This window comes from Xiphophorus hellerii, chromosome 5 (assembly GCF_003331165.1).
Source record: "Xiphophorus hellerii strain 12219 chromosome 5, Xiphophorus_hellerii-4.1, whole genome shotgun sequence".
Taxonomy (NCBI): Eukaryota; Metazoa; Chordata; class Actinopteri; order Cyprinodontiformes; family Poeciliidae; genus Xiphophorus; species Xiphophorus hellerii.
This window is the reverse complement of record NC_045676.1, coordinates 24258559-24283601: the sequence shown is the minus strand read 5'-3', so window position 1 is coordinate 24283601 and position 25043 is coordinate 24258559. Positions and strand designations below refer to the sequence as shown.

General features: G+C 41.0%; 1 protein-coding gene across 8 annotated transcripts in view; it reads right to left on the bottom strand.

The window, feature by feature from the left end:
• Positions 1-907: 907 nt before the first annotated feature.
• The window catches only part of add3a (adducin 3 (gamma) a), a 109204-nt gene continuing 85068 nt past the window's right edge, over positions 908-25043 (bottom strand). For 5 of the 8 annotated variants that reach the window (XM_032563555.1, XM_032563558.1, XM_032563559.1 and 2 more), the window contains 14 exons: positions 24513-24651; positions 23717-23868; positions 22664-22744; positions 15980-16129; positions 15739-15882; positions 15341-15439; positions 13867-14043; positions 11070-11321; positions 10843-10947; positions 9313-9399; positions 8099-8122; positions 7555-7672; positions 4476-4568; positions 989-1446 (listed from right to left, as the gene is read on the bottom strand). In XM_032563555.1, the coding sequence (XP_032419446.1) occupies positions 1205-1446; positions 4476-4568; positions 7555-7672; positions 8099-8122; positions 9313-9399; positions 10843-10947; positions 11070-11321; positions 13867-14043; positions 15341-15439; positions 15739-15882; positions 15980-16129; positions 22664-22744; positions 23717-23868; positions 24513-24651 (1863 nt within the window). In that variant the 3' untranslated portion in view covers positions 989-1204. Of the gene's footprint in view, positions 1447-4475; positions 4569-7554; positions 7673-8098; positions 8123-9312; positions 9400-10842; positions 10948-11069; positions 11322-13866; positions 14044-15340; positions 15440-15738; positions 15883-15979; positions 16130-22663; positions 22745-23716; positions 23869-24512; positions 24652-25043 lie in introns of all 8 variants that reach the window. The other 3 variants (XR_004339377.1, XM_032563561.1, XM_032563560.1) reach the window with 3 other exon arrangements.

The window sequence follows — 25043 nt, the reverse complement described above, 5'->3', positions numbered from 1 at the left end:
GAGATGAAGAGGACGCCGTATGAAAATGCTACGTAAATATGGGATAATGTAGTTAGAAGCAGCCAGAATTCATCGCTATCTACTCTGACGATCTTTAACCACATCTATAAACCACAATCCTCCTTCAGAGAAAGAAGTCACGAAGAGTAATTTGGGAGCCACAGCAAATACATCAGCTGAAATCCTCCGACTGCTTTTATTTCCCAAAACTAGTTTTCCAGTGTGATGTTAAATTTTTATGTTTTCTGTGCAGACAAAGTGAGACAAAATATGAGCGAGGTGGAATATTAAAGAATATATGAAGGACAAAGAGGTTTCCAGTTTAGTATTGAGCCGAGGTTAGAAAAAAGGGGAAGAGGAGCCAGTTATTCAGGATCTACAAGTGACACTTCCAAGGAGCGAGCTGGAGTACTGCATGAGATATCAGGTATATAGACACAACCACGCCTGCCCTTTATATATATATACATACAGTACAGACCAAAAGTTTGGACACACCTTCTAATTCAAAGGGTTTTCTTTATTTTCATGACTATTTATAAGGCAAGAAATCCCACTTATTAACCTGACAGGGCACACCTATGAAGTGAAAACCATTTCAGGTGACTACCTCTTGAAGCTCATCAAGAAAATGCAGAGTGTGTGCAAAGCAGTAATCACAGCAAAAGGTTGCTACTTTGAAGAAACTAGAATATAAGGGGTATTTTCAGTTGTTTTACACTTTTTTGTTTAGTGCATATTTCCACATGTGTTATTCATAGTTTTGATGCCTTCAGTGTGAATCTACAATGTCAATAGTCATGAAAATAAAGGAAACTCATTGAATTAAAAGGTGTGTCCAAACTTTTGGTCTGTACTATATATATATATATATATATATATATATATATATATATATATATATATATATATATATATCGCTCCCATCTGCTGCAGCTTTAATCGGTGGGCCTACACACCCGGCTATCCCAAAATCTCACAAACATTCTTTCTTTGCAAAATGACTTTTTCATAAAAATCCCAAACTGCTGTTTTTTTTTTTCTTGTTAAATCTTTCCTCTGCCTTTTGTACATAAAACCTCTGGTTAAAAAAAATCAAATATAAAAAAAACAAAAACAGAAACGGACTGACAAAAAAAAAAAGGGGAATTCGACACCCTCTTTCCGCAGGCGCGTTCTTCCCGACTTCGCCCGCTCGCTTCTCTCAGGCCTCAGTCTTCTCTTTCTTTTTGCTTTTCTTCAGGAACGACGGCGTGCGGAACTTCTTCTTCTTCTTGGTGTTGGGCGACTTGGAGGGGGAGCTCTCGGGGGACAGCGGCTCCTCGATCTTCTCGCCGGGTCGCACGGTGATCTCCACGCTCTCCACGCTGGTGGTCAGCTGACTGACGCGCTTGGAGAGCTCGTCGTCGTGGTTGTCCTTGCCGTTCATCAGGCCTGTGTGGTTCTCTGGAGGGAGGAGAGGAAGGCAGTGTGAAGCTAGCACCTAATTAGGAAAAACATACAATCATTTTTTTTTTTGACCCTCCCGCAGTCTTACGATCAAATCCAACGAGCTTGATACTTTGTGCGTGGTCCGTCGGGATCGCATTGACCCCGTGTGCGTTTTTACAAGCTTTTTTTGTGTGTGGTTTTGGGAACTGACGGTCTAACGGGACAACCAGCCCCCTGCTTCAGACCGCAGACGTTTTCCACACTCCTCTTGAGCTATTTTCTATCACCTTTTTATTTTTCTTTGAGCCTCTAAAAAAATACCATATTTTCTACCAATGTATTTATACTAGGAATGCGTGATATAACAACATCAGTTTGATGTCCATCCATCAGTGATTTTAATTAAATTTCTTATTTAAACAGAAACACCGTAATTACAAAACTGTGGGGTTTTTTTTGGACACTGGCAGAACATAGACAAAGATTTGCGCACGTATGTTCCTCCCAGACGACAGGATTTACCAAACACGTTAATTCCCCTTCAAACCGCGCTCAACTTCCCTTTTCCTCTCATCGTGCTCCACACATTTTGTAATTTACAGCATGTGAAAACAATTAACAAAATCCAGCGACCTCATAGCCCAGAGAGTCTGCCCTCCTTTTCAATTTAACAAAACAGTGTCATGAACCTCACTCGCACGCAACGCTGCTCATACGGACCTACCTGTGTATTTACACCTGAGAACAAGCAGGCTGACTTAACTGAGCGGTGACCTGGTTTCAGCGCAAGAACCGTCTGACCCCGTAATTAGAATATGTCAGAATATGTGAGCTAGGGCGATGTCATAGGGGTAATTGCTATTGGGAGGGGTTTCTCGTGTTTGTGCCGGGAGGAAGTTGACAGGAACTCGATTCCCGGGTGCCGTTATTTACGCCAGCTAATGGGTCGAGCGTGATCTTTGTGTCTCTTTGAGGTGCATTAACCAGTTTCAAGTGTCAGATGTGAGAAGCTACGTGTTAAAGGAGAAAATACTGTAGGTCAACGTCATGTCGCCTGTCATCCCGGAGCATTTATTCGACTTAACCAGGAGGGCTTGTGATATTTTAAACCAGTGGAAGACAGAAAGAAAAAAAAAAAGATGATTTCCCTCATTTAGTCTTTAAGTAGACTTTGTGCATTTTATTTTGTGGAAGCTTTAAAAGAATACAAAAAAAAAAACACTTGAGTTTGTCCTTAAGGTGAGTTACTCGCTATATTGAGGACATTTTATGCTCGTTTTCAGCTGAAATAAACACACTATGGAATATTAACTTTAATTATTTACCTGTTTGCATAGAGCTGCTCTTTTTGAAAAGGTGAATTATTCAAAGGATGCAGATATAGCTTGGATCGCTGCTAACCAAGATGCAGCGATCCATACGGATTTCTTCTGTTTTGACTTTGTTTCACTGAAATATTTCGGATGAAGCAAGTCTGATATCAAATGTTAATATCAGACATTTTTTCTAACATCACCAAATACACAACGCAGCATCCTAATAATGATTTTACTCACTTAGAAAATAAAGACAATCCAAACCGACCCGGCCGTAAACCAAACAGCTGATGGCATCAAGTTGAGAGTTTGACCAAATGATGAGGTATGTTTAGTTGCAAGTGTATCCATATGTTTTTATTCAGAGTTAGTAGGTATTATACTTATTGGTTATGGTTTGTTCTGAATCTACACTTTCTAAGACTACTGCAATAAAAAGCTGAAAGAAAAAATATGTTTATTTATTTTGCTGATTGTCATTGGAGTTCCTGAATCAACTCAAACTCCTGTCGTCGGCATATTGTCTGATCTTAGATTAGCATCTATATTGACTAATTAAAATTTACTGCCCATTTTCCTGAACTGTACGGATGACTGTGCAGCTCATTTGGTGGATGTGGGAGCCTCCTAACAGTCTGCGTCTTGTTCATCCTGATTCATTGACAGTGAAAAGACTGCATTGGCTGCTGCAGCTAACAATGCCAGATTACCATGTTTGTTATTGTGACGTTGCTTCAGCAGAACCTCATTAAAGGTTCTCCAGGAGTTAAGGTTCTACGAAAGACAATGCGCGCATTGTTGTTCGCCATTCTTGTTTCTTGTGTTCATGGCAACCTTGTGCGGACGCTTGCTTAGCGCCACCTACAGGTCAGCGGGAGTAAAAAGCTTTCTAGGTGTTTCTGTGTGGATGAAAACATTTCTGTAAACAGTCCCGTGTGGACATACATTTTTTGTAACAGACAACCTGCTTTAGCCAAAAAACATGCTATATGCTAAATTACCAATGCATCATATCAACATGGAAAGTAAATATGCATACTTACCTTCACAAACTTTAATTGTGCAGGTATTTAAGCACATAAATGATATATATTCTATAAGCTTTACATGGTATCAGATTGGGAGACAGAATTTCTAGTTAGCTTATTTTAAATGGCATAAATCACTACCATTTACCTTAACCTAAAAAATAATATTTCACAATCCAACCATTCACCTCGCTTATATGAGATATGACTCATTTATAAAATAATACATTACCTACCATGTGCACAAGTTATAATTTGATAACCAACTTTCTAAATGACAGATATCCACAGTGAAAGCTTTTGAAAACTAGCAAGTCACATTTGCCAGCATGATGGATTTTCTAATTAAAAGCCCCAGTTTCATAATGTTTCATCTTGTACCCAAGTGAATTAAAAGTACTTATAACTTGATGAAAGAACATAGTTTAGAATTATATTTTTTGTTTATGTATATGTATTTAAATCTGGAAGTAAAAAAAATATGTTGACTAGGACAAAACATCAAACAACTTCATCTTAAAAGCTTTGGCTTGTTCGAAAATGATTAATTCACAATCAAGTTAAAACAAATGAGTAGAAAAAGCTTCGCTAATTCAAATCCGTTAGTTGATGTTAGCATCTCACTGGCATGCTCAAATGTTAACGAACATCAGATTCACGAGACAGACAGCAGTGCAATCTTCCTCTGTGTGAGCGATACCTTCTTTAGCCGGAGTGCTTTGCGGCGACTGGGCGACAGACAAAGACTGAGAGAGCGTGGAGCCGTCGTCGGAGGTTAGCTCGTGCTCGCCATCTGCAGGGATGTTGGTTGGCGAGGAACGGGTGAGAGGATTGCAGCACGGCGTTGGAGTGGAGCGGCGTGGGGGTGGGTTGGTGGGTTAAAGCAGAGGGACGACAGAGGGAGTGAGTGGGATGAGGTCGGAGGGATTTGAGAGGGAGGGGAGGAAGAGATTAGCGACAACACACACAGACACATGTTAGAATCAGGCCATGCACAGCTGGTTTCCCACAAAACTTGAAAAAGAAAATCCTTGTCTGCTGATCATCGGGCTCTCTCTCTCTGCCATCACTCTTTTTCTGTGGGTGGCTGAGCTCGCTTTGCAACAGGCTAGGACTCAATATCCCAGTGAGGAGGCCAATGCTCTGAGTGGCGGCTCGCTGACCACAAGTGGCAGCTGCCGCTCCCCCCATGGTGACGCTTTTACGACACTACAAAACCTAAGCGTCAACTTTGATCCTCACGTAAAGCCGTTAAAAACGCCTGGAAATAAACTTGTCGCTATGCAGACGTGATGAGTTCAACATGGGGCTTATGGTGGTTCATGATGACAAGCGATCTAACAAGAATCCCAATTCTCTTAAAAGATAAAGCGGCCCAGAGCATGACATACTCTCCACCATACAGAACAACAGAGGATTAGGTTCTTTTCTCTTTTTTTAATTTCAAGCTAGACGTGTCTGAATTTGTCCAAAAGTCCAGTCACAGTCTCAACTGATCGACGTGTGTGATTCCAGTTGGAGCTGCAGTAGCGTTTGGCGATCTCAAAGTTACATTTGTGTTGGCAGGACAGAAAAGGCTTTTTTTCTGGCATGAATTACAAATAACTGAAGTAGATACTAGAGTAAGTGTAATGGTTCTTATGCAGACTTTCTGGGTTAGTGAACCTTGAAGATTTTTTTTCTACCTCCCTCACCGTCCTGCTGACTATAGTGGAAAGATAAATCTAGGTTTTCATCCATAAATGCAGGCAAGTTAAAGTGTTTTTGTACCATTTTCCTACTTATTATATACCCATTTTGACAATGAGCTACTCAAAAAGGAGCCTGTGACATGTAATACGTCATAAAGCATAACTTCCTAAAAAACACAAACTACAACTTCCCAAACAATCTGATCAAGCTACTGTAGAAATGAAAAGAAGATTTAGTAATTTATTTTCTTCTTTTTGTTTTATCAAGAGATTTTAATTATAAGGACGTTTGTCTCATCCATGTGGGGCATGAAGGTGGAAACCGGTTACATGAGCAATGTGGAGATTTGAAGCATCAGCTTAGCTTCAAGGGATATTTTTGACAGGATTAGGGACTTTTTTTTTATATCAATAGGTAATTGCTGCGGACAGAAGTCACTTGTGGAGTACCCCAAGGTCCAATCCTGGGACCCCTCCCATTTAAAATTTACATGGCTCCACCAGCTCCGGCTACAACCAGAAATGAGATCAGCTACCACATCTATGCAGATTGTATGCAGCTCTTTATTACAATGTCACTTAGTGAATCAGAAACCCATCCAAGCACAGAAAAGACGCTTAGAACAAATCAAAGTGTGGATGTGCCATCATTTTCTTGGGCTGAACAGAAACAAAACCGAAGTTACCGAGTCAGCGCCCAGCTTCAGTTATTACAGATAGAAACCAGCGATCAGGCCTGAAATCTGGGTGCAGTGATGAACTCTGACCTGAACCTTCAGAGCCACATGAAGACAGTTACTAAGTCGGCCTTTAATCACCTGAAGAACATTTCCAGGATTAAAAGACTAATGTCTCAGTAAGCTCTAGAGAAGCTCATCCATAAATACTAAACTCATAAAAAGTACTTTTCATAGCTGCATGAGTCTGCACTTATATTTTATACCAAGTTTTGTTGGATTCCAAACGATGAGCATCCACAACGTACAGGAGACGATCGGAACTCAACCTGCAACCAATTGCATGTGAGCACATTAGTGTGTGGGCGTGTGTGCCTGTGTGCGTGAGTGTGTGCGTGCAGCATGTCTCGGGCCTCTCCAGACGGACTTCAGCTTGCATCCAGATGGGTCACCGGGGATTCATGGGGCTGTGGGGGCAACAGTGTCATAGCAACGGGCTGCACTTGTGTGGAGGGTGTGAAGACCTGCTGTCGGTTCAGTCTGCTGTGTTAGTCACGCTGGCCTGTCACGCAGGCGCTTTCATATGCACACGACGGTGCAGAACATTTGGACGTGTACCGCACACATGCGTGAACACATGCCCCTCGCCCGTACACACGGACGCACTAAACAGCCGCATCTAAAACGTGGCCCAGCGAGCCCAGAGCTCTGCCGAGCTACGAGTGAACCCCTTAACCGCTGTCTGGGGACTATTGACGTTCTGATCGTCTTTCTAAACACAGAGCGAGAGAGAAAGAGAGAGAGAGATAATGTGATTAGCACTGATTCTGAGTGTGTGCAGACAGAGTGGTGCAAAAGGAAGCAGCGACGTCTTCGGCCGTGAACTCCTGAGTTTTGACGCTGTCCACTTGTTTGACGGCGCCGCTAATGAGATGCAGCGCTTCCGACCGGAGACGGATAGAGTTTTTAACCACCGGCTGCGAGGGTTTGCTCTGATCTGCCGGTCAACAAGCGGTTGACATAATTGGATTTTAAATGAGCAGAAAGAAATGCACTTGAAACTTTAAACATTCATCTGAAAGATGCCGACATCTAGCAGATGTTTTTTTTTTTTTTCTTGTAATAGATTGTTTTTATGAAAAACAAGAACATTTCGTTTCAAAATCTAGAAATACTGTCCTCACAATGAAGCCAACTTCTCTTCTTCAAACTCATCTCTCTTTTAATGCTCTTAATTTGAAGGTTGCATTTGGATTGTTGAGCTCATGTTTTTATTTTTATTTTTTAAGGCTCCCAACATTTTTGTTGTACAATGAACCATCACAGATTTCCACTGACCACAAGGAGTTTGTGTGTGTGTGTGTGAGAGAGAGAGAGTTTAAACACTGATCAAACAGAGTGTGTGTCGTACCGCTGAGGCCAAATTGCCTTCTCTCCACGTTTTTGTGGTGCTGCTCCTTTTCCAACAGCTCGCTGAACGGGTTGGGAGGAAGAGGAGCCATCTGCTCCTCCTCTGTGGGCATGTATGGCTGAGGAAGAGGAGGAGGAGGAAAAAGAGGGGAGGACAGGGAGAGCAAAAGGTCGAAACAAACACTGTTTATAACAAAAACAAATCAGATTACGTCTAATAATCCAACACATATCCTCCAGTCAATCCCATACACACAAATGACAAGTTACAGTAAACACTCCTGTTGCGATTCAGATGTATATACAAGTCGAGAACACTCATCATGCTCTGAATAAGACACCATAAATTAACATCCCATGACAACACGTGAAACGTGTCCCAAATAAACGGAAAACTGATGCAAACTGATTAAGAGTAGTTTGGTCTCCAGGCACAGCGTCATGCGGCGTTTCAAAACAAAAACAAATCAAATGAAATGTGTGGAGGGTGAAATAAAACCCACTGCAAACGGGAACGAACAAGCACAATGCTTCAGAATATTTACCGGCACGTTTATCTGCCCCGGATCCTTCGAGACAAAACAGCAACGAAAAAAAACACAAAGAATCAGCACAGACGTGTCGGGATGAGACTTTTTTAATGCTATCTGAAGTGTGTTTTGTGTTATTCCTGTAGTTTGAGTGAAGCTTTAGAGAGGTTCCTGCTTTCCATACATGCTTGTCTCCCCCTAGTGGACAAATTGAATAATAGATAATAGGCAAGAGACTCGCAAGGAGACTTGTGAAGCTTTGAGTGTTGATCCCTGTGATTCTAGCAGATTAGAATATAATATGAGGGATTTTTAATACAGAAATGTTATGTGGCGACCATTTTGAAAACACTGAAATCATGGAGGAGACAGAGGATTTGAACAGTCATCATCTAAAAACACCAGAAGAGAAACCCACAGAAGCTAATTGATGCCAAAGATGACTTTCAGAGTCATGTGCTTGGGCACATGACTCTGAAAGTTTAGTAGAAGGAAAAAGTGTGGTCTGAAAGTTTCCAATTGCTGCCTCGGGAGGATTGTAAAGCAAAGCCAATTCAAAAGCTTGGGGGAAAATTCATAAGATCTGAAGAACCGCGTGTCACGCTGCATTGATGCAGTAGTTCATGGAAAAAAAAGTGCCCTGATAAAAATATCGACTCATATAAAACACGGTATTTGGAAATACTTTTAAGTAGACCAACATTTCTGTATTTTTTTCTTTTAAATATTGGTCATATTCCAACTGATTTGGGGGTTTTTAATCAGCTGCAATCAGTAATCATTAAATCATCAATCAAAATCACTATAAATAAATGATTTGGATTTATTACTCTGTGTAATGAATCCAAATAATATGAGCTTAACCTCGAATCTCAAAAAAATAAACAAGGTCCTACTTTGTTGACATGTAAAATGCATTCTGACAGCTCCGAAAGGAAACACCGTCGTTCCAACATTGGAACATCAGATTTGGTTTTGTTAATATACACATAACTCACTCATTTTTAAATTCTTATCAGTAGATTATTTATTTTAAATAAAAAAAGAGACATCCATCAATTAATACTGTAAGGAAAGAGCAGAGCAGTGAACTGCTGTCTCTCTAACACATACAGCATTCTTGTGACAACATGCATTTTTCTAATAATGTCAAAAGGCATAAAGTGCCTCGGCCCAGAGCCGCACAAGTCTGCTAGTGGAGCCGTGACGAACTAGAAGATATTTCTCACCTGTCGTGGCTGATCGACAGGAATGCCGGCGAGGTGCTGAGAGCGCGGACCTGACGTCATCACGTCTAACCGGTTCTGCTCTCTGATCTGGAACCAAACAGACGAAAACACACCGCAGAGAGGTCAGCAGGATTATGAAGGGTTCAAGGCTGCCGTTGTGTTTGGAAGCAAAGTTCAGAAAAAAATAAAATAAAATAATATATATATATATATATATTCATTCATGACAAGTTTTCATTTGTTTATGATCCACAAATATGGAGCAAACTTCCAGAAAACTGCAGAACTGCCAAAACACTGAGTTCCTTTGTTCAGAGTTGCCTTTGATTAGTAGTGAGTGAAACATCAATCAACATGTTTGATTGATGTTTCACTCACTGAAGCAGACATCATAGAACAAGTATTTTCGATTGTGGGTCTTCAAAATCTTGTTGTCATCGTCAAGATTTTGATGATTTTTGACTTTTTGACAAAATGTAAAGCTTATTGCTCGTTTCCTAATCGCTGACTGTATGACGTTTTTGTTTTTATGCTGTAAAGTGCTTTGAACTGCCTTGTTGCTGAAATGCGCTACACAAACCAACATGATGTGTCTTTTATAGAAACAATCGGAGCCACAACTGTCAACACCGCAAACAACTCCTACAATGGAGATCTAATGCATTTTCTAATTTATTCCTACATTACTTTTTGAAGTTCTTTAGATTGTGTTAAAACAGACACAGTTCCCTGAGCTGGTCTTCAAAATAGGAAAACATCGTCCAGCAGATGGACGACAAAGTTTATGTTGCCATCACCCACAGTGGGCAGCGTGGCACATCTGATTTAGTACATAAGTATGGAACAAGTGTCCTTCCTTCTTATTGTAGTAATTTCCCCAAAACTTCATGGTGAACTGTAGGGTTTTATATGTTAGAATAACCCTGAAATGACTGGCAGCTCTGGATACTCGAGCTCGGAAAAGTGCAGGAACCCGTAGAATAAGATCAACTTTTCAGCAGCAAAAGCTCTGAGAATGTCGGGTGTAAAGCAAAAGATGAATATGTGTAAAGAACAATACAGGACCCGTGAAGCATAGTTTGAGATGGATTATTTTCCAAAGACCATGGAAACCTTGCTAGGGTTGTCAGGAACTGAATTACCATGTGATTTCTGCATGGTTAGTTCATTCTACTCATCCGTACTGAGTCGTTCTCTTCGTGTGCTGCAGCCGCTCCGTGTAAACTCTGCTTCGCTCAGCCCGTCTCTGAAAGCCTTCGTTGCATAAACATCCGTTTTCTTGAAGTCCCACTTACTGTTTCTAGAAGGACTGTGATTTCTTGAAACCTGTCAGGTGTCTGTTTTGTATTTTGTACTGAATCGACCGCTTCAAAATAAAGAAGTGAAAATGCCACACAATCCTTCCTTCTCTTCTGGACTCGCAACAAACACTTTTGTTTTGTTTATAGAAACTATCTCCTAACGTCTGTCATTGTAAGTGCTTGCTGTGGAAGCCTTTAAAAGGTAGAAAACATAAACAATTGGACTCACTTTGTTCCTCTTCTGCTGCACCTCACTGGGATCTGTGTTTAGAGGGACAAACTGATTTGGGTCTTCAATCCGGATCGGAGTTCCTGTTTCATCCGCCCTCATCCACTGCAAAAAGGTAGACCAGATTGCAGCTTAATCAGGTTGTTTGTTTACTGCTCCGCCACCAGATGGCGCTCTAGCACCGCACTTTTTGAGGCGGACGAGCCGAGGACCGTTTTGGTTCTCACCGTGGTCGTCCGGCTGTTGCAGCGCTCCTCTCCGGCCTCCACGCTGACCTTGGTGTAGCTGTTGGGGGAGTTGAGCCAGCGCGTCTTCTCCCTCTGCTGCCGCTGCTGGAGGAACTTGAAGGGCAGGCGCATGGCCTCGCCGTCCTCCTCGAACGTGAAGGCCGTGACGGTGGCGGGGATCTCCACTTCGCTCTTGTGCCTCGGCTTCTCCCGAACGATGGGGTGTCGGTAGGCATAGCCCGTTCTGTAGCCCTGAAAAGAAAGCACAGTCTCAAACTCCCTTTTCTCCGATACCCCAAAACAAAATACAGCGCAACCGATCGCCTTCGGACGTCACGTCATTAGTAAAATATTTGCAGTTTGATATTTGTTTATTTAAGGATCTCCATTTCTAGGTTCTACCGTAGCACAGACTCTTCCTCCTGGGGTCCACACCAAACATTATCGTAAAAATCCTTTTCAAACATCACAAAACAAGACATAATGGTTTTCCTTAAGACGCAAACAAAATCAAATTAAAACACAAAATTCTAATCAACTGCTTCAATAAGGAGATAACAGAATACCTTACAGCACAAACCATTTCAGCCACATCAGAACTCAACTAAAAATGAAGAGGAATACAACAATAACAAACTTTAAATGTAAATATAAACGTCCCATCAAGACAATATTAAAGATTTTTTTTTTTTTTTAATTTACATGATGAGCCATCAATGTAATTTCAGAAGGCAACATATTCCAAAAGGAAATTGCTGGGTGGGTAACAACTGTGAGAAAAGGCTAAAAGTTTTTATGTCAGGGGGGCCCAAAGGCGGTCCTCGGGGGCCAAAACTTTCATGTTTTAGTTCTCTTCTGGTTTAACGCACCAGGATCAACTGGTGGCTCATTAGAAGGCCTTAGAAGAACTTTGACACGCTGAAATGGTTGTTGGTACTACCAGGGAGAGAACCAAAACATGTAGGATGCCGGCCTTTGAGAACCGACTTTGAGCACCGCTGGTTTATGTGAAGTCCAGATTTTGTGAAAAGAGAAAAGACGACTACATGCTAGTCTGTCACGAACTTTCATCCATGACAGGATGAAAGGGTAAAACCTTCTGACCAGCTTTCAACGAGGCTATGTGGTGGGAACAACTAACTGCACCCTGGACAAACCCATCCCCACAGGGAAAACAAGTCGGATACAGGTTGCCTTTTCCTGCTGCATTAAAGTAACCTCAGACGGATGACAAAACAAAAACAAAACAGCAAAGTAGCTGCAGGGTTTCAAACACCACAGAGGACAAACTCCGAGCCATTTCCTCTCACGCCCATCTGCATCTTCACCCCTCCTCCTCCTCTCCCCCCTTCATTTCTCCATTTTTCCTTCACACATTCCCATTTCCTCTCACTCCGTTGTGTCACTGCTGTTGTTCCGTCAACTTTCCACACGCAGCTTTTCTTCTCATCTGCACCCCCGCCATCAAAGCTGACCTTTCGACTCGCCTTCATTGCCGGAGCTGAGCTGGCAGGGAACTTTTTCCGGCAACATCCTGCTTTCCGCGCAGACGCTTCAACACGCTCACAGCTGGAAGCTTGAAGGGATCTAGAAGGAGAACAACAACTCTTCTGTCGCCCCCCGTTCTCATCGCTGGCTTGGCCTCCTGAACTAAGAGCAACAACTTACACAAAATGTAGGAGTCAGAGGGATAAAGGAGAGGAACGGATGTGGTGCTGAACATCAGCGTGAGAGACAGCGGTGTGCTGGATAAACTGTGCCAACTTAGTAGGGTTCTTTTTGCTCAAAATTCACCTAGCCTAGCATGGGTTGGTAACAGACATGGGCCAGTGGAGAAAACGAACGTCGTCAAGCCATCTGGCGATACATTTGCAATAAGGCTAGCTAGCTAGCGTATGTTAGCAGGTAGCTCATGGTACTGAAGTCACAGGGTGTGATGAAGATATTGACTCAAACCTTTGCCTGACAGAAAAGTCCCACAACAAAACAAAACAAAGAAACATTACATATATGAGAGGATGAGGTTAATACTCTTGCCATGATATTACAAAATTTAAGACCTGTGCTGAACATTTTAAAGCCAATGTTTTTAAATGAATACAAGACATTTAAAGGCCTGAATGTCAAGTATGTGTGGCCAACCTGAAATAGGCGACTTCTGATTGCACTGGATTTTATGAAATGAAAGTTGCCTGAATAAACATGTCAGATAAAAACAAAAAAAACAACAAAAACATTTTCTAATCATCTTAAGCAGCTGCTGCTTTTATGTGTACTAATAAAAACGTGGGTTTGTTAGGAATGATGGTCTTTTCAGTTTTTTGATTTTTACAATGGTTGAGCGCTGTGCACATCTTTTTATTTTTGTTGTTTATTTTATTTCTGTTTGGGGTGCAGTGGTAAATCAGACCAAATTTCCTTAAATTTGGGCTAGCGGCGATCGGCCTACACATTCATGAGAAACCGATCTGACTGACTTTGCTAAAGGTCTGGGAATCAGCCACTGTCCCCGTTTGCTCTGATGACTGACTAGCAACTTTGTTGCTGTATTTAGCAACTTTTGAGACAGAAAACAATCAGTATCGACTAAAATTGGAGTCAACAGCTCAGGCTTTTTAAATGATCAGTCATGGGCCATAAAACTGCAATTGGTGTACAATTCTTCCCACTGTTCTTGACAGAGAGACGCTGCCACTCAATGGGTAAGCTTCAACCACCTTTACTAGAAGTGCCAACAAATGCGGAGGACGACGCAGAGTTTTAATCTGCCTGATGTCAAACGAGTTGATAAACTCACCAGATTATCCAGCATCCTCATCAGAGACTCAAACTCCAGCTCTCCGATCTTCCACTTGTACTGGCCGGCCATGTTGACATCCGCCGCCGCCGCCACGGCGAACACGCGGGATCTGTACTTCTCTGGGTCCAGCACTATGAGGTTGTCCACTCCTCCAGCACACGAGATAGCATTCACCTGAAAAAATAAATACAGAAATAAATAAATAAAGTGTTTTGAGCTTCTGTTGCCATCTAAGATTTCAGATCAAACACTTCAACTGGAACTCATCTTATTTAACTTACGTGATTTAACAAAACCAGGGAGTCTAAGAGTAAATCAGCCCAGAACACGCGGAGAGGGACGCACAGCAAACACGCTCCGGGGGGATTTATTTGTAGAATTTAAGCCGGGCTTTGCAAGATGGATTAATGTTTTTCTTTTGGTTGACAGGGTGACAGTCATTTGGGAGATTTGGTGTGCTGTATTACAGGAGACAGGGAGGAGGAGGGGCGAGCTGTCGGCTCAAATCCGCCGTGTTTACAAGCGCTCACAAAACACATGAGCAAAGACCATCTGGACTTACGTAATTTGAGGATGAAATTTTATTTGAGTTAGTAATTCATGCCCAGTTATCATCTAGGTGGGATTTCCCATCCTTCATTAGGATAAATAAAACCGCTACAGTAGCTTATAATTACATAATGTTCAGAAACTTTGAAAATTTTCACATTTTGTGACATTACGACAAACCTGAATGCATTTTCTTGACGACCTTGCATAGTTTTTCTTTTGTTTTACAATTGTGTATTACCTTGTGTTGGTCTATCACATACAACAAATAACTTCAACTAAAATGGTAAAGAGCTAATGTTTTTAAACACAAACAAAAACGCAAATTCAGGTTTTAGTTGTTTTTTTGTTGTTGTTTCAAGAAATAATTGCACTGAATTTCCACAATGACACTAAAAGTCCCAAGAGGCAATTTTAGATTCTTGGCACTAGCAAAAAAATAAATTAAGGAAATAAAATGTGTCCATATTCTTTTGGCAAAAAATAAATATTTTTATTTATTTAAAAACTCAAAAATAGCTAATAGGGGTTTCTTAAAAACAACAACAAAAAACGAGTGGACAGTTATCAAAAACCAAGTTGGTTTTATTCAATAAGTTGTGCGACTTTTGTGGCTCAAAATGACATTCATTTGTCTGGACCATGTACAGAAATGGCTCAGTAAAGCTTGTGGTTTCAACATGACAAAATGTGGGGAAAAAACTAATTATACTGTTCCCCTCTTCACAGAACTCCTAATATTCCAATTATAACACTGTGTTTTGCCAACACTGTCCACATGGCGAGAGATTAAAAGTGTGCGGATTGTTTTTTAAAACGGTCTGAGTGGAGCAACATGAAAGCAGCTGGTGGGAGATTAGATGTGTTGGGAAATCAGCCGGTCGGCTGAACGACGAGGGGAGCCGGGGATGTGCGGCAGTACCTGGATTTCGCAGGCGTACTGGGCGTTGTAGATGTAGTGAAAAGCCTCTTCGACGGTTTCCCCGAGAGCGACCACGCCGTGATTTCTCAACACCAAAACCTGCACACAAACCGCACACACACACACACAAAAACTGCAGGTCAAAAGGGGAGGTTTGTTTGTCTAGCGTGCTTCAGGTCAGAAACACAAAAATGATAAATTAACCCAAACACAGAGGAAACTCCCACAGGATGCGCCGCTGCTTCCTATTTCAAAACGTACCCCGCCCTGATAATTACGTCTTTATTTTCTTAACTTGAACTTCCAGATATAGAACTTCCTCTGGCTTAGATATTTTTAAAAGTCCGGCAGATAATGTTTGGTTAAAGATTATATAAAAAGACCGAGGGGAAGTCAACCTTCGCTGTCGGGCCCAGGGCTTTCTGCAGCTCCCTGCGCTCCTCCTGGTCGTCCAGGCTGCCCTGATAGTTATAGTAGGCGACATCTCCCAAGATCAACGCTTCCTGGGAGATTGGCAGGAGGCCGCACTTCATCGATGACACCTAAATGGGAATAAAAGAGAGGAAAAGACAGATTATTCCTCACACCATCTCGTCAAAACGAGCGCTTGCAGCGAGAACAAGTGTGGGGTGAGCTTACAGCCGCAGTGGCGGGAGTGTGAACGTGTATGATGCAGCGGATGTCCGGACGCATGGAGTAGATGGCGGCGTGCGGGCTGAACCCAGCCGAGTCGATCCTCAGGGTGGTGGAGCCCTGCTCGATCACGTCCCCGATGATGTTCACCTTCACCTGAAAGGACGAGGACAGACGGACGGTCAGCTCATTTGTTTTGGCTGTATGTCCAGATCAGGTCCAGGCATGTTTTTAATTCAATTCAGTTTACTTATGTAGCAGCAATCCACAACATGTCATCTAAACACACTTTGTCATTACTTCTCTTTGTTCTGCCACAGTAATGTAATGTCTTTTTAAAAAACATTGTATTGTGTTTTTCAAATGTACATCGCCTTGAACTGCCTTCCTTGCTGCAGAAATGCGCTATACAAATAAACCAGACTTTACAAAAACACCAATTTAGTCCATTCAGACATACATGTATATCAACTGATCCTAGACATCAAACAATGCAGTCAAGTTCAGTTTATTATTCAAACTAGCTAAAAAAAAAAGTTTCAGGCTAATGAAACCCAGCAGATTGCGTTGAGACACTGATGCTCGCGCTGTGTTGCTGTGTTTGCTGCAGTCTCGTGTACTGAGCATGCGTGTAGCAACAGTGGAGAGGAAAAACTCCCCTTTATCAGGAAGAAACCTGCAGCTTTACCGGGCCCCCCGTCTTTTATGAGCAACTGGTGATTGAGAATACAGAGCACTGATCCAAGAAAAGCTTCTGCGCTTAAGAAAACTAACAAGTCATGGACAGTAGCAGCTGATTGCTGAAGAGCTTCAGTAATGAAATTTTCTCTCAGGTTTGGCAAACTCCATTAAACTCAAAGGATGATCAAGTCAGACAGGATGGACTTTTATTTGTCCAGACTCTATGCCACGGCAGAACAAGGACGAAGGCATGAAAACAAAAGTGAGTAGGTCTGAGAAAGGTAGCTAAAGTCCACCTTTACGCTGTCGCTTTCAGTGTCAACATGAATGTTAAAATCTCTCACTGTAATAACCATACCACTGTTTAACACTAAACCAGATAGGCAATCTGAAAACAGCTCAACAAAGTGAGCGTAAAGGCTAGCAGAAGTGTTATCTGTCACAGAGGATATGTTTTTGTGGTAGCTCTCTTTAACCTAGCCTAACATTATATTAGCATCAATACTTTTTGTATTGATGTTACATTTACATATCTATGGTTATTGTCTTTTTTGAAGAATTGTTTTTATTGTTGTACTGCAGCCTTGCCCCTGCTTCCTAGAAACATTTCTCCTATCGGAGACTAATAAATTATCTTATCTTATTGCTCAGCACAGACACCCGTCCCAGATCAGCGTTATGGACACACAGATCAGGACATTTCTGGTAGTAATTCTGGTAAGTTAGTCTATTTCCAGATATTTTCACTGCAAACTTTTCACTGAGCTGGTTTAAGGAAAAGTGGAGCGCATAAACATCTCGACAGCTCTCCTGAGAGGAAAGCAGAGAGGCTAAAGGAATAAAAGCAGACCCAGTAAAGTGAAATGAAATATGCCCACGCAGCGTCGGATACAAAACCGGATACTCTCCCTTTAACAAAGGCATTAGACCAACTTCCTGACATAAGTCAATATTATAACAAAAAATTACATTATCTGCTCCTTTAGAGGAAAGAAACTGGAACACCAGCGGGAACACTAATATATTCAGGGAATGGACATGATGTCCTTTGCATGGACAACTTCATTACGGGTCAATTAGTAGTAATTGCATTACCTGACAGAGGAACCTTAAAGGGAAAGGGAGCTAGAAGACCTGGGGGGAAATGTCAGAATCCAGTATTAATACGATATTTTCTAAACTGTCAGTGAGTTTTTTGTCAAATCAGTTTAAAGAAGAGTGCTGATGGATTCGCAGATGGACCACAAAACCAAACGACGAGGAACAAAACCAAAACCAGTCTGAGAGCTTTGACGAAATGAGGAAAACCACAGCAGAGGTGATGAGATGAGAATATTTTCATACAGGGTTTAGTTTATCAAGAGGAGGGGAAGAAAGTTACGTTTTTCGACTGGCTGCGCTTCCAGACCACATGAAGTTTTGGTTACAACATAACCAAACCCCTTGTTTGCACTTTTACATGACAGACAAACACAAAGTTGAACATTATTGTGAAATGAAGGAAAAATAGTTTTTTTCAAAATTTTGTGCAATAAATTGCCGTCTGAAGATAAGCTAGAGTCATCAACCTCAGAAATTTGACTTTTTTTCCTACATTTTGTTACAAGCCTGATAAAAACGGTAAACCGAGCTAAAAATGACTTTTAATGAACATCAAACTGTATCCATCACACACGTTTTTTTTTAGATCCGTGTGAATTTCTACCGTCACATCCTTAAAGTGACAATGTTACAGCACTAGTCCATAACTTTAGTACGTTTTTTTAAAATGGTTTATATGTGCTTAATGATTTTACATCGTAATTAATGTGTTAAACGTCGCAGACCTTGAATCAGACATTGCTGCTTCCATTGCATCCTCATGTTTTGAGGCTATCCCTTCTCTAAGACTTAATCAGAGGGATTCAGAAAAACAGGAGAATAAATATCGAACACCAGGTTTAACAGACCAGCGACTGATAATGCAAAGAGCCGAGGCACAGCAAATCCCGGACTTAAAATACGACGTTTACTCATCACTTTCTTCACGGTTGTTTTTTTGGCGTAAGAACATTTTGGACCTTAAAACCTTCATTCTTCTTTTTCAACTTCAATTTTCTCCCTGCCGCTATTTGGGTAAAGAAATTCATATGTAACCTGTACCTAAGTAGCAGTAAAAATCCACGCAGTCAATAGGTTTTGCTGTCCAAATTGTTGGGTTGACCAGACATATACGCCCTAGTCGAAGCTCGACCTTTCCGCTTCTATGTGGGCGTTTCACCAGATGACGTTTTATTGATCCGTCACCCACCCAGATGGAGACGAATGGTACCGGTCGAGCATAAATAACATCATATTCATCTCTGCACAGACACAGACGGCTGGCAGGCTGTTGAGCATTGATTTGGTTACATCACATGTCCAACATATCGCTTTGCTCCGTCTGTCACGCCTTTTAAATTGCGTCCTGTCAGTCAAAAACAAGCTGCACATCTAAACTTCAAAAACAAAAATAAAGGTGATGCAGCTCAGTACAGAGAGGTGGATAAAAACATCAGTAGTTTGGTTAAAAAATTCTTTAAAACATGTAGACAAAGACAAATGGTAGAGCTTTGAGTTAGAGAATGGATCGGCAGGAATATGATTATCATAATAACGTTGAGTAATGCTGCAGTTATTGTGCTTTCACTATTTTCACATAACAGGAAAATGTTTAACGTGATTGAATTAAAGATCTGTTGCATCAACCTTCCAGACCTCTCAGGTCTTCTGGTTCTGGTGCTGCTCTACAGAACCAGAAATGAAGAAGCAGCTTTCAGCTTCTGTGCACCACTAATCTGGAACAAACTGCCAGAAAACTGCAAAACTGCTGAAACACCGAGTTCCTTTTAAATCAAGGCTAAAAACCCACTTTGATTCCTAGAAGGTGAAAGATTGATCATTGAATTTGATGCTTATTTGACAAAACATAATGCTTACTGCTGTTTCATAATTGAGTACTATATTATGTTTTAAGGCATAAAGAACTTTGAATTGTCTTGATGATTAAAAGTAATATGCAAATAAACTTCACTTAATTGCTATTATTTATATAAAAATATATATAATTAGTGCTGAAAATACCAAATAATTACCTAATGTTATAACATGTATGTATTGTCATTTTGTTTATTTTTCCTTGGAGTTGAACTGAAGACTGAACTACAGTCTTTTTACGGTGGCATCCAAATGGGACGTCACCGTAAAATCCAAATGACATCCAACGGCAATTTGGGGGAAAATTTCTAATTTTGACTAATAATAATAATAATAATAATAATAAAAAGTAATAAACCGAAAATAGTTTGCCAACTCTAGCAGTAAAACATTGAATAAAAAAAGATTTATTTGACATGGACTTTGCACATTATTAGCATTGCTGCTAATGCGCCAGAATTACCCAAAAGGATGCTTTGTTAAATCTCCCAGCCTGGGGAAGAAAATAAATAAAGAGCCAAATCGCCTTTTTTGTAAGCAAAGTTAAAAGTATTGAGGTCATTTTATCAGGCAGCTGACCAAGAGTTTGTTACACGTCCTGTACAGGTGGAGGAAACTTTGGTCACGTCGGAAATTTCAGCAGTTTTGAAATCCCAACGTCTAGTTCTGGCTCGGTAATCAGTCCCTATTTTCTACTTGGGAAACATGAAAGAAAATTCTGCTGCAAAATCAAAGTACCGTAAACTACGTCAGCCAGGTCAGAGCAATTGACTAAATTCCATTAAAAAGAACAATTATATTTTGTATATTTGAAACCTTTACTGAGATCGGACAGAAACTGACCGAAGTTCACCACCCTGCAGCCTTCTCTCTCAGTTTCTTTCTCTCTCTCTCTCTGTTATTCTCTCTACACTCATCTGACCCCGATGCAACCTCCGGAGTCTTTATTCCGGATGACTTCCTCCTAATCAATCCCCATGCTTCTCCAAGTCAACCATGTAACTAGAGACCTCAAAGCATCAACACAGGCTGAAAGAGGAGAAGGAAAGGAAGGAGGGAAGAGATTAGAGAAGCAAATAAAGACAGAAACAAAACATGCAGAGAATGACGCATGTGACCAGAGCTGCACTTTGATAGCTTCCCCTCACTTTTATGCACAATCCTAAGAACGACGATCAGACTTTCAATATTTTCTAAATAGTCATCATTCCTATCAGGAAAATATTTAAATAATATTCCTAAAAATATTGAGAGGACTGTATTGATTACGATTAACTCTCTTCTTCTTCTTCTTCTGTTTTTTATGGTGGTGACACAATGTTCTCACCATTCTCTGTGAACATTAGCTACTCGGCTAGTTTAACATTGACCCAAAGGTATCCTCGATATGCAGAGGTATAAATTCCTGAATATACAGCAGGAAGTCACCATTATTGCAACCAAGTTGCATTTTGCAGTTGCAGTACTCAACACACTGATGTTGCAATTCAATAGACTGGGCAGCTAAAGTTTCAACTTTCCATAATTATTTATTCTTTATGTTCTTGTCATATATAGCTACAGTGGACAGGCCTTATGCAAGCAGGGAAGGAAGGAAGAAATAAGAAAGGAAGCAAGGAGTGAAGGAGGGACAGTATAAAGGAAGTGAAGACACACCATGGAAGGAAGAGAACCAAGGAAACACTGAAATAAAGGAAGTAATAGAAAGAGTAATAAGAAAAATTAAAGGAAGGGAAGAAGGAAACATGGAAGAAATTAATATAGGAATTATAAGAAAGAAAGGACAACATTACGGCAATGGAACAGAGTAGACCCACTAGACATACAAATGTTTCTCTATATATCAAATTCAACACAATTTGCTGAGTAAAAACTTTGCACATCATCTAGAAAAGAAGGAACAAGACACACTGGAGCTCAACTTTTTCCAGTCACTACAAAGTTTGACTGTCCAGAAGAAACGCCAACACAGATCACAATCACTGTTCCAACCCGTTCCACAGGTCAGACGGAGGAAGTAAAGATCAAGGGTGAGGGCCCTGATCTTTATTCTTGTTTTGTTACCAAGACGAGAATAGCCCTTCTTTTTCCAAGACTGGATCATTTGAAGAAGCTCAAAGGCAAGACTGAATCAATAAATGAAGCTTAAAAGTCCAAGAAATCCAGAATTACAGCAGCAGAAGCCAACAAATAAACACCTGACTGTTTACTCTGACGTTTGAGATAAAACAGACACCGAGCATTCTGTGAGCCGAAACCAGAGGTAAACTATCTTCTTCCTGTTTGTTGTATCTGATGACAGACAAAAAAACAAGCTACATTTTCAAGTGTCACAGGGTTTCAGCAGGTTTCACCAACTCAAATTCAAGACGTTTTAAGAATTTTCTCAAGACCCTTATGAATGGAATTTAAACCAAGACATAAATGTACAAAAGAAAAATTGCATATTTTATACAGTAGTCCACACTTTTTAGCACAGAATGAATGTTGCCATTGTTGGCAACAGAAGTGAGGTTGTGGCAAAGACAAACGCTGTCCAGCCAACTGGAGATAATTTGCACTTACCAATGATAGACGCCAAAACGCGAGCTAGCAAGGGTTTGTTAGCAGCTGGTTGGCGTTAGCCTAAACCGCCTCAAGTCAGAACGCAGCACAGATGTTTGCGTGTGACTCAAGCTTTTGCCTGACAGAAAAGTCCCGTAAGGAAAATAAACTACATAGAATATACGAGATTAAATAGTCCTGCCATGACAAAATTAAGGACCTGTGATTAGCCAACTTCAATATTTTGTGAATTTAAGACTTTTCAAGGCCTTCGTTTAAAATACACGAATGTAAGACGTTTTAAGGGTGCGGGAACATCTTGTGTCAACACGAGTGGAGCCAGTGACTCCGAACATGACAAATAGAGATAAACCCAGTGGAAACTTTCTGTAAATGAAAGATTCATATCAGGTGTACCTGACATTTCTCACATTTCTCAAGTCATCAGCAGGAGAGCAGCAGTAACAACTAGAGAGCAGATCGCGCTGCAGCAGCCTGAACGTTTCTTACCAGGTTTGATGCAGACGCTTCAGCGAATGACAGACCTCTGGGGATGATGAGTATGTGGTCCTGTTCTTTACTCACTCGGCCCTAAAAGGGGAAACGAGGAGGTCAAATGTTAGTTGTTTTTTTTTTTAAATGTCAACCTAAAGAAAGAACAATACATGTGACCTACTAACTACCTACTAATTTCCTTTTTTTGTGTTACTTTGGATAAGCTGCTCTGAAATGAATAACTGCAAGCTAAGAGCGCCCTTTTTTTTTTGTTCAGATATTTTCGAGAAACATGCAGTTCACAGATTTTTCTTCCAATTAAACACCAGAAATAAAAATACTGGGGTTTTAGCATGATTTACAGATTTAAGAAATAGCCATGAGTTCATATTTCTAGCTGTATGTGGTGGTATATTTGTAAGCATTAAATCACTGAGTCCATTTGCTCTGTGGGCATATCAGTCACTCATTCAGACCTTGGTAAAAATGAGTAAAAACCCTGAAAATAACTAAGTATTTTAGTGCATTACCATAATCTTTATGTTAAAAATGTGAAATAAAAACAATTCAGAACAATAATTCAATTGGGGGAAAGATCTCATGTTAGAAATAATTGTTGGTGGCCACCATTAATGGCTTCTCAACAAATCTTATGACATAAATGGGGCATTTTTTATTTTTATTTATACTGTACGTTTTTCCCTGGACTACAGAGTTAATGTGATAATAGCTGCGTTTCCATTACAAATATGCGCAAAACTTTGCTACTTCGCTAGTGTCAAATAAACACTGTCACATCTGCAGCGTTTCTATTAAATAAGAAGTGCAATTAAATTCGCAGGCCAGTTTATAAAAAAAACAAACAAAACAACCTAACATTTTTAACATGTATTTCTTCCCCCACTGATTAAACATACTCAAATAAAAGCTGTTTACTTCCACTGAGAGATTCTGCTACTCCAATTAGAGATTCATTTATGTTGAGGCTTTTTTCTCGTCTACACCGCACACGTTAAGCGCTGTGGGGTTTATTTTTTTCCCCCTCCTTCCTTTTTGAGCTGGTCTTACTGTGATGTAGGAGTTGGCGAAGTGGGCCCAGCTGAACAGGTCCACCAGTCTGTAGAGGCTGGCCAGTTTACAGCGCGTCTGCTTCTCGCCTTTCACCATGGAGGCGAACTCCACCCCGAACAAGTCATTGATGGGAGTCACCATGCCCAGACCTAAATGAGCACAGTTGAGTCAGAGAGGGAGGAAAAATAAAAAAACCCCAGAAAAGGCAGGTTATAAATGCTGTTTGTACGGATGAGGAGGTTTTAGAAAGAAAAATGAACTTCACTCAGGAACAAACCCTTCTAAACACATCTGGATTTTTATCTTCTGATCCATCTGGCTCCTCGCTGGAACCCTAAATTACTCTGCGATGTTATTCAGCCCTGACCCCTCCTCGGCCGTCAGCCTGAGTATCTGTTAAGGAGGGTCTGAAACGAACTGCTACATTGCCTTCGACGTCTAATTCGGCATTAGCTGTGCATTCCTGCGCTCTGATTGGAAGCAGACTTCGCATATGGACTCTTGGACGAAACTCGGAGGAGGATCAAAACGCGGTGAAGTATTCCCGGCTCTTCCGGTGTCTGGGGTTGGGACGTCTAAGAGCGTTAAAGCCCGCAGGCGTACAAAGCCCGCTTTTGGAGATGGATCCGTTTTCTCCCGATACTGATGGAGTGACGTTTTGCTTTTTATCTGCTTCTCTTTTTTTTTTGAGGCCGACCCAAAGTGGTTGCTCTGTGGGCAGTGACAGCTTGCTCTCATGAAGTCTTGTGTCTGGTTACCGTGGGTGACGGGCCAAGGCACAACAAGCACTTACTGAGAGGGGAAGTGTTGAAGCCGGCCACCGAGCTGGCCATGATGAAGTCGGCGATCTGCCGGAGGGCCAGCAGTCCGGTCGGGTTGTTGCCTTTCCGCTGCTGCTCCTGGATCAGACACTCCAGCTCCTCTTTGAAGGCCTTGAGACAGAAAGAGACGTGAGCCGAGTGAAACTTGCGTTCCCTCAAATCTGTTTTAAATGCCGACATGTCAGTGAAACTGGGTTACGTTTTTCACAGATTTGGCTACAATTACAAAATTTCCACACATCATTTACCATTTTGCAATCACTTTTTTTTAATGGGATTTTGGACATAAATATGAGCACAAAGAAAGTACACCAGGATTACCTTAAACCAGCCCCATTTCACAATCTGTTGAACTGAACAAATACAAATCATGGTGCTTTTGAATAAATGCAAACTCTTTAAACAATTTTTATTTATTTTTGGCAAATTTTGCTACCTTTATTTTACATATAAAGGTAAAATAAATCATAAAAACAAGTACTTTTCATGATTTGTTCTGTTTT